This window comes from Planococcus citri, chromosome 5, assembly GCF_950023065.1.
Source record: "Planococcus citri chromosome 5, ihPlaCitr1.1, whole genome shotgun sequence".
Classification (NCBI taxonomy): domain Eukaryota; kingdom Metazoa; phylum Arthropoda; class Insecta; order Hemiptera; family Pseudococcidae; genus Planococcus; species Planococcus citri.
In genome coordinates this window covers 15,742,641-15,753,049 of record NC_088681.1, presented here as the reverse complement: position 1 = coordinate 15,753,049, position 10,409 = coordinate 15,742,641, and the positions used below count along the sequence as shown (strand labels likewise).

General features: G+C 34.9%; 1 protein-coding gene across 1 annotated transcript; it reads left to right on the top strand.

Moving 5' to 3' along the window:
- Positions 1 to 3,012: 3,012 nt before the first annotated feature.
- LOC135848697 (uncharacterized) lies at positions 3,013 to 10,352 on the top strand. Its single transcript, XM_065368659.1, has 13 exons — positions 3,013 to 3,143; positions 3,529 to 3,697; positions 3,802 to 3,922; positions 4,015 to 4,225; positions 4,306 to 4,532; positions 4,615 to 4,819; positions 4,911 to 5,101; positions 6,132 to 6,321; positions 6,434 to 6,652; positions 9,454 to 9,660; positions 9,731 to 9,864; positions 9,954 to 10,118; positions 10,199 to 10,352. The coding sequence occupies exons 1-12, from the start codon at positions 3,086 to 3,088 to the stop codon at positions 10,083 to 10,085; spliced, it is 2,064 nt and encodes a 687-aa protein (XP_065224731.1). The 5' UTR covers positions 3,013 to 3,085; the 3' UTR covers positions 10,086 to 10,118; positions 10,199 to 10,352.
- Positions 10,353 to 10,409: the final 57 nt, after the last annotated feature.

The following is a 10,409-nucleotide window of genomic DNA, read 5'->3' as shown; positions in this document are numbered from 1 at the left end:
GCTTTAAAAAGGCAAAATGTTGTGACTGCTAAGCAGTGAAATTTGACTGCTTTAAATTTAGAGAGTAGGTAATCGCGTATCCTTTTATTCAGGGTTACGTGCGCCCTTAATTTATCTAATTACGTTAATAATATAGGGGAGACTGTTGTACCCCGACCATAATGTACCAGGGAACACTTTGCTGGTGTGAAGCACACAGCGCTCCTGGCAGCTATTTGACGTAACACACTTGTGAAGTAGTATTATGAGTCCCACCATATAAAATTTCATAAAAATTGGTGGCCATCTTCGTGACAAAAATTGATAAAATGTATTTTTTATGCATGTAAAAGTAATTATTTTAATGGTTTTGTTAAACCTACTGACAATAAGAGATTGAAATATTTCAAAATTGTTCACTGTTGCAAGTTAGTACATTATACCAGCTACCGATTAGCGTTCTTGGATAAGCTTGAAAACATCAACTTTTTTCAAAATAATTTTTTTTCCAAATTTTCATGGGGTCTTGTACCTCGGAACAAAGTGACCTAATGTACTACGGAACACCAATTTTTTGCATTTTTTACTACCTTTTTTTAGCTATGCCACAAAGTAAAGCATCAAAAAATGTAAATAGGTACACATTGCTTCAGAAAATTTACCAACAGCACAAATTAGTTTCATTTTTTGACTTTTGAACTTTCAAAAATTCAAACATGACCCATTTGTTATGAAAAACTCAAAATTTGATGAAATTGAGATTTAAAAACCTCAAATAGTGTTTTTGAAGTCTGGAATTGATAAGCAATTGTTTCGAATCGTTAATCAGGAGCTTCCAAAAAAATGTTAGTGAAAAAGTTATTGCGTTTCACAGTGCATTATGCGGTGTTCCCTGGTACATTACCCCAATGTACCACGGAACAAAAATTTTCAATTTTTTGAATGCAAATTGTGGCCATAGTATGTTATGAATGGAATTTTCTATCCACGTAATTTATTCCTTTTTAAACGCTCTTTCACATGGGCTAAACAGAAATTACTAAAATTTTGAATTCTCAACGCTGGACGCAAAAAACGAAAAATCGTTCCGTGGTACAACACCTTCCCCTATCTTGCGTAATTGTATCAACTGGTAGATGACAATGTGTTAATCATCTATCAATTGATCTATTTTACCTAAGAAGCTGTTTTACTTCGCTTCTATATGTACTTTAATTCACCCATATACCTATCTTCCGAGCCTAGCTCGCATGTGTTGTAATCTCGCCGCATAATCTTGGCAGGTTATGCTGTTGCCATCGAATCTCATGGCAATACAGAATAATTTACGTTTAGACTCTTGTAAATTATTTGGTACACTTTGCTCAATTATGTAAATATTCTTGATTTTTATTGTACATAATTGCTCCTTGCGTTATCATTTCATTTAACTAAAAGGTAACCGAGGATTGTTCTAAGTGAATAGTGTAGTTTGATTGACTAAGTCTCTCCATCTTGAGCTAAGCAGGCATCTAAGAAATATTTCCCTCTTAACGAATATTTCTTGGAATTAGCCTAACACAAAGTTATAGGAATTTCTCTCATACACAGTCATTATCACTCTCCTTCTTTCTACGAGTCTTTCCAACTCTCACTATTACAAAAATTTGAAAAAGTGTGTAAATCTGGCGTTTTTTTGTAAAACTGTGTAATTTTTAATTTCTAGAGGCTCCAAAATGGCTGGAAACCAGCTCAAATCAATTCAGAATGTTGAAAATTGGAATTTAAACTTTCAAAAATTTTCTGTAGACTTCAGAACTGCTCAAAACGGTTTGAAATGTTTCCCAATCGACTCGGGAGAGAAAATATTTTTAAAAAAAGGGTGAACAGCAAATTTCAGTTTTCTGCATAAAGGTAAAATTTGGGTTTTTTCACATTTTTGTCCCTAGTTTGATTTTTAAAAATTCACCAGAAATCCAAAAATGCGCTAATTAGCTCTTGAAATTCGAACTTGTGATATTTATGTTTTCCAGAAAAAATGAATTATTGGAACATGGGACTGCAGCTTGAAATGGACAAATATACTACTTCATTAGATTTAAAACTTAAAATAAGCTACAGAGAGCTTTTTTTTAGCCTTGAAATTTACAGACAAAAGAAAACAAGTTTTATGCATTTTGAAGCCAAAGGTTTTACAATCGTTCAATAATCAATAGAACAAAATTTTAGAATTTTTTTTCCAACCTTCGTTCATCATCTTATTTATTTCTCAGTTTTTTTTTCTTCTCCACACACCCCCTTCATGAACATTCAACGGAAGGGTATTTCCCACCCAATGGAAATAATTAAAATAAAACTGTGAGCTAGACGACCAAAACATGAAAATAAATAAATACTTAACTAAGATAAATTTAAAAAAAGAATTTTAAATGTTCAAAAACGCATTACTAGGCTTAATTTCTGGGATTGAATTTAAATTCGGTCAAGTTTTTAAAAAATGTGGTCTAGCTCATTTCCCTCTGATGAATCAAAAATTGAGTGGTTTGGAGCTGTTCTGAGACATTTCACAAAGTTTCAGATTAAAAAAATTTATATCACGTGAGTTATTGATGTATAAATTCATGGAAACTTCATTCAAGATATTTCGTGAACTGATTTGAAAGTAAGAAGATCTCTCTTGAAGGTTCATATCACTGATATCTGTTCAGAATCATCGCAAATCACTTTGAATCACTTTAGGAAGTCGAAGATTTGGTATAAACCTTTCAGATTTTTTCCTCAATTTAATCAAATTTTTCTTCTTTTTTTTCGTGAGAAATATGCCGAATTTAAATGTTGAAAAATTCGTCAAAAATCTAAAAATGAAATTCAGCATCTAAAAATGTATGTCATTTTGTATTTAACATTTTTGGGCACTCGTCTGACTTTTTTTTTGTCAGTTCCAAACATTTTTGTGCTGGTTGAAATATTCTACCTACTCATTTTAAGATAGGTACATACCTATGTATATTGATGTCTATTAATCATTTTAATGTTTTATCGTATGATTCTACAGGCGATGAACATGTTGTATTTCAATTTCAAAACGATTCGGGACAGTACATGTCTGTGATTTGACGCTACACGGATGCTTTGTTCAATTTCCAAAACACAAAACACAGATGTGTTACTCTCAATTAAAAATGGTAATTAGCAAATACGTACATAACCTACCTGAATAAATAAAAATTCGACAAGTCAGCACGCAAACTCGACATTTAGTTATCTGATAATTTGCACGATGTTTTCGTAAATCCGGGTTTAAATTATTCACTGGTACACGATGATGCCTAAGAATAATTATTTTGCCTACTCATAGCCTATGAACTGCGTCAGTACAAAAATGCGATTATTATTATTGATGATAATCGAGGATGTATTTAGATTTATTGTTTCTAGGCGCCCTATTGACTGTAGGGGTCCATTTTACATCAGCTGATGGTGCATATTTTTACTCAATTCATCTCCATACCTAATATGAAAATGTTGATGTTTACAATGTTTTAATCCATATTGTATGTTGTTTTACAGATAAAAAGTGGCCAGAGCAGTATCTTCAGCCATTGAATGTTGGAAGGAATCGTATTTACGATAAGTTAATCGATGATAAGATACTTTGCGCCAGGAACTGCACGAAGTATCCGTATCCTCGAATTTGTTACTTTAAATTTGTTGCAGAACAATACCATGCGATGGGACCGTAAGTTATACTTAAAACTGATATCATCAATAGGTAGTAGGTATCTACCTATCTTTGAAAATAATCTTGTATTATGATTTTCAATTTACGTTACTTGTTTTTAGAGCCTGTAAGAATTGTCCTTTGAGTCGAGACGATTGCTTCAGTCCACAATGTGTCATAGCTGATGGAATCGAAAGAACTGTATTGACATTCAACAGATTACTCGATGGTCCGGCCATCAATGTTGGTTAATCAATAGTTTGTTATCAAATAGTACTTACTTAAAAATTGACTTACCATCGAATCAATTATGCTTCATATCTGCTTATTCATAGGTTTGCTACGGTGATCGTGTCATTGTCGACGTACAAAATAAAATGCCAGCTAGAGAGCTCTCCATTCATTGGCATGGTGTGTTGCAGAAGAGATTCCCTTGGATGGATGGAGTCCCTTATGTCACCCAATGCCCAATACCACATAATAGCAGATTCAGATATGATTTCTTCGCGACCACTTTTGGGACCCATTTTTATCATTCTCATTCTGGTACGAAATTAATTCATCCTCTAGTATTTTTTCTTGATTTACTCATTTTTAAGTCACCGAAATCCGAATACTGTTGACAGGACTTCAATTATTTGACGGTTTATCCGGTGCTCTCATCGTACGTACCAGTGATATAGAAAACCCTCTGAGAGGTCTCTACGATTACGACTTATTTTCTCATACTATTCTTATACAAGATTGGTTGCATGTCATGATGGATGATAAATTCCCTGGTTACAATAGGAACAAGACAATGATCACGATCAAACCTGATACTTATTTAATTAACGGAATGGGTGCATATTTGGTGGGTATCTCTTCCTATACCTACTTGAAATGGAATCGGATTATCAATATAGGTACTAAATGTTGACATAGTTTCATTCCAGAATCCGGTAACTTTACAATGGACTGGAACTCCATTCGCTGAATTTCGAGTAAAACCAAATAAAAGATACAGATTTCGTATAGTTTCGGTCGCCTCAACCACTTGTTCGCATCAGTTCACCGTCGAGGGTCATGCTTTGGAATTGATAGCCACTGATGGATACCTAATTAACCCCCAAAAAGTTAGAACGCTTTATATGGCCGGAGGTGAGTTAATATTGCACCTCGATCAAAACTTGTAACTATCTCTGTGGTCTGGTTTGTGATTTGAGCTTTTGATTTTTCTGCGTTTATTCAGGAGAAACTTATGATGTGGTGATCACTGCTGATCAGACTCCTCGACCGTACTGGATACGAGTTCAAGGAGTGGAAGGAAACTGTGCTACTGCTTTTCAACAAGCTGTCTTGAGATATAAAGGGACTCCAGAAGATTCAATGCCACCTACGCAGAATACAGAGGCTTTGTTCAACTCCATATCGGAATTACCGGTTTGTATTTTAATTGGCACTTTTTCATGTATTTTTGGCACATTTAACTGGAAAATTTTATTCATCATTTTTAACAAGTTTTTAATACTTGATCAAACATTTTCAGCTAATTTTATTATAATTTTTTTTAAAAATAATTTTATACCTATGATTTTAATGATTTTTTTTGTGTTTTTACATCATTTTTGACATTTTTTAACACTTTCTCGTGCATTTTTGCAAAATTCCTCTAAAATTTCATTTTTAACAATTTTTGATAATGTAGGTAGGTAAGTAACGCTTTTTAAATTTTTTTTACATCATTTTTACAAATTTTTGACACTTATTTTCTGGTAATTTGAGTAGATAATTTTAATATTATTTTGAGTAAGTGTGTTACATCTTGACCATTTTTTTTTACACCTTTTCAAATATTTTTTGGCTTTTTGAGTCTTTTTATTTCGTTTTAACAGGTTTTTGAAATTTTTTTATGCATTTTTGGCAAATTTCACTGAGGTTTTAACATGTTTTGTTAGTTTTTAGTCACTTTTAATGCTATTTTGAGTGTTGTTTTTACATTGTTTTTTAAACAAGTTTTCAACACTTTTTCATGTTTTTGAGGAGAATTCCGCTTAAATTCTATCACTGTCAATTTTTAATGATTTTGTCAAACGTTTGTTAATTTTTGATGATTTGATTATTGCAGTGCTTGTTTGAGAATTTTTACATGATCTCAACAAGTTTTTGTAACTTTTACACATTTTTGGAAAATTTTTCTGAAAGACTACCTTTTATTTTTCAAGGATTTTGATGCTTTCTTGATTTTTTTTTCATCATTTTATTTAGTTTTTGACCCTTTTTTCATGCATTTTCAGCATATTTCATTAAAATTCCTTCATTTAATTATAATTATTTTCAGTGATTTTCATGTTTAGTGTTTTTGAGGAAGTTCACTGGATTTTTTCACTTTTGATAATTTTTGATGATTTTATAACACGTTTTGTAAAGTGTTTTATATCGTTTTAATGTACTTGATATATTTTTTTTTAAGGAACTGAATAATATGAGAAGAACATGTCGAAAAAATGATGATAATTTATGTTTGGATGAAATCAGTTCATTGTACAGAGCTCCGGATAGATTATTTGGAGCGCCATATAAACGATTTACTTTCACCATAGATGCGCATTTGTTCATTCCGGAAGAGTTATATTTGAGTGACAGTTATCACGAATATTATCGTAAGTCGAAATTGATTTTTTTTTCTTGTTGATGTGTACATATTGACTACTTTTTTCTAAAAACTTCATTAGCCTCTTATAAGAACTTGTATAATTATTGTGTTGTTTTCAGTTCCAGAATCAGGACCTGATGTGACTCCTTTAGGGGGAATGTTTGTTGATACGTTGAACAATATGACTAATATTTTGCCACCTTTTGTTCTGCTTGGTGATCCAAAAAATTCGTTGATTGATAAGATTAAATGCCCGGAAAAGTGTGATTCTTGGTGCGAATGCTTGTATTTAATCAAACTGCGTCGAGATGAAGTGTACGAAATGATTTTTATTGATGGTGAGTAGTAAATTTATGTAAGCATCAAGATTGAAATTGCATATGGGCAATTTTTTGACGGTAAATTTGCACAAAAATTGCACGATGGTTCATTGATTTTTAAAATCTTGCATATGTGTGGATAGAGAAACTATCAAACGATGACAAATGGCGCAAACTGGAGGTCTCTGAGATTTTTTTGTCAGAGAAATGAGCATTTGAAATTAGACAAAAATGGTGTCGTTAAAAATTTTCAAATGTGGCCCCGGATCCAACTAATGTAGTAGGTTGTTAAAGTGCAACCAGGAAATATTGGTTTTAGGGGGTTTTATGATTGGGGGGAGTTCCAATAAATATTCCTTAGGGAAGTAACATTTATCTGGACCTGTCTAGCTCAGAGAAGAGCCAGTCAATCTTTCTTAATTCAATTTAAACACTAATTCTGAATCTACCTATGAAATGAAACACAGTAGACAAATCATTTTAATTTCATATGATCGGAAAATGAGTAGTTTCCTAGCCAGTTTTGCGGTTGGAAAATACGTCTTTAACGCAGCCATCTAAATATGTGCGGAAAACAGTTTCTTTCCTCCCTAGGGAGGAAAGTAACTGTTTTCCGCACATGTTTACAAATTGGAAATTAACAATTTTTAAAAATTTCAGCATTTATTTTCCTCTCATATGAAATTAAAATAGTATATGCGACAGGATTGGACAGTAACGCGATTAACTTGTGCGATTTAAGTCGCTCGGCTTCGCTTCGCTCCTTAAACTTCGCACTCGTTAATCGCATACTTTCCGCTCCTGTCACGTAATGTACTATTAATCCTGTATTCAATGTAATTGAATAAAATGACTTAGCATAATTATACCAAATAATCTTAACTAGGTTAACATTATTCTGTGTTGACATCGTCGACCGTATATAATGGACGAATAATTCAAATGGCAGGAAATGACGCCCACATTTTGGATGCAGAATCCTGGAAACGTTCTGCACATGCGCCAAACATGATGCTTACGGTGCTGGTGGAGAGAGAGACGGTTCCCTGGTTCAACCCACGTTCAACCAGTAAACCGTCTCTCTCTCCACCAGCACCGTAAGCGTCATGTTTGGCGCATGATCAGAAGATTTCCAGGATTCTGCATCCAAAATCTAGGCTTCACATTTTGTCATTTTTTCACCGTTGAATTATTTGTCCATTATATTATACGGTCGACGGTTGACATGGAAAACTGTCGGCAGCATAATCTGCCCAGATTATGCGCGGATGATGTAACGCTATCTCAGGAATAAACCTCGCTCGTAGATTAATTAGCTTATGGTATTAATTATAAAAGTGCGGTGCAATTACAATTACTTTATAATTAATAGGATTGTGAAGGAAACTGGGTAAGATTTAGGATACATCTCTTACCTCAACACTGTACACGTTCCCACCTTGTCGGGGTGCTACTAATACTAAGCACATCGGTGGGTATTGGTTAAAAGTTCACATTTCCATGGGTCTACCCTTAAAAAACCGCCACAAATTAAGGGTATTCCAAAATATCCGCGAGCGAATCAACATAACGTCGCACACGTTATACTAATAATTAACCATGCGATGGGTAACATTATAATTAGGGAGAGTGGAACTGGGCCACTTCAGCCTTGTGTAGTACATATTAACTCCGTGACATTAGAACAGGCGAGCTCAAAGTACCTGAACCAAGTGATTTCATGAGGTTCACAATCAGAGCTTGGAACCTCGGATAGAGAATATATTATACACGTAACCTTCAGTCCCCACTATGGAGTAAGTTCAATAATCTTTGCTGCAAGAACTTTACAATTATAAACCACCTAAAGCGGTTGGGCCATATCTCACCCTCACAAGGTCAGTGACCTTGAGATTCCTGACACACCCCAACCAACAGACAGACAACCTTGAGAAGCCAGACAGAAAGTAGACAACCTTCAGAGGTCAGAAAGGCAGATAGACAGACGACCCATGAGAGACTAGACAAATGGTTCAGTGACCTTGAGAGTCCATATAGACGGGTCAATGGCCTTAAGAAGCGATATACAGAAAGACAGGCGATCTTGAGAAACCAGGCAGATGGGTCAATGACCCTAGGAGTCCAGATAGGCATACTTATGACCATGAGAGACCAGATAGATGGGTCAATGACCTCAGGGGGCAAGCACACTGGTCAAGGTCAATGACCTTAAGAATCTATACAGAAAGACAGAAAATCTTCAGAAGCCAGACAGATGGGTCAATGTCCCCAAGAGGCCAGACAGATAGGTCAATGACCTCAGGCTGTCAAGCACACTGACCAAGGTCAACGACCTTAAGAAACCAAATTGGTATACAGATGACCTCGGGAAGCTAGACAGGCATGGCTTCCCCGGGTCTACCTGTCTGGTATCTTAAGGTCATTGACCCATCTGGTTTGGTCCCCTTAGGTCACTGACCTACCTGTCTAGCCTCTCATGGTCATCTGTCCTAGGCTGCTCGAGATTGTCTGTGTGCCTGTATGGCTTCCCAAGGCTGTCTGTCTGTCTTTCTGGCCTCTTAAGGTCATTGACCTGACCCGTGTGTTTGGCCTCTCAAGGTCGGCTGTCTTGCCTAATTTCAAATGCACATTTCTCTGGCAAAAAAAAACGCAAGGGCCTCCAGTTTGCGCCATTTGTAATCGTTTGGTGATCTTTACACGTATAAAAAATATTTTTTTTTAAATCTATGAACCTTCATGCAATTTTTGTGCCATTTGACCTGGAATTGCCCATATTGGTTCACGAATGAATTTTAATTTTTAATTTTTTTCCCCCGCAGAATTATCGGTCGATTTATTAAGAATGGATCATCCCTTCCACACGCACGGTCATCACTTCGCTGTAATGAAACTGGGAACTAAAGAAGATTTAAACAAACCTGGTGCATTTGAAATCGATTTGAATAACAGATATCCGGTTGTTAAAGATACACTGCTTATACCAGCGTCTGGTTTTGCTGTCATCAGATTTATTGCTGATAATCCAGGTAAATCCTAATCATAAATTTTAGTTACCTGTACCATTGTCAAAATGCATAGATAGCGTATTGTTATTAGGATTTTGGGTCCTCCATTGTCATTTCCAAATCCACAACATGGTTGGTATGGTAATCGTCTTACAAGTTGGGGAATTTGACGAAATGCTCCCAATCCCTGCGAATTGGCCCAAGTGTGGGAATTACCTGCCCCCGGTTGGTTCATCAATATTGATTCGCCATCTTCATGGTTGATTATGATTATTTTGAACTATGGTCTCATATATATTTGTGACACTTGATAGGAAGTGAATGAAGAGCATGGTTGGGCTTCCCAGTTTATGAATTATTTTACCGCTTGGACAAATAAACTGGCCTCTTTTGTACCCGGCTCAATCATCTCATGGCTTGAATATTTTCAAAAATTAATTTACTGATGTTCCTACCGAAATTGAGTAATTTCCGAAGAGGTAAGCTTGGGAGATTTTTTACAAGTTTTTTGAAAATACATATAGGTAAGAAAATTGACGAAAAACAATTCTTTGTTCAGATCGAAAAATGAGTCCATTTTGATTGGTTTACCTGAAATGCTGGACAAATCAAACCTAGGCTATCTATTTCTGAAAATGCGTTGAACAGTTTTAGAAAAATTTCTCCTTTGAATACGAAAAAAATCGTATCCAGGAGTACATAATTTTCAGAGCAATTAAATTTATTGAGATATCAGTTGGAAAAATAATTAAAAATCTTGTAACATTCAT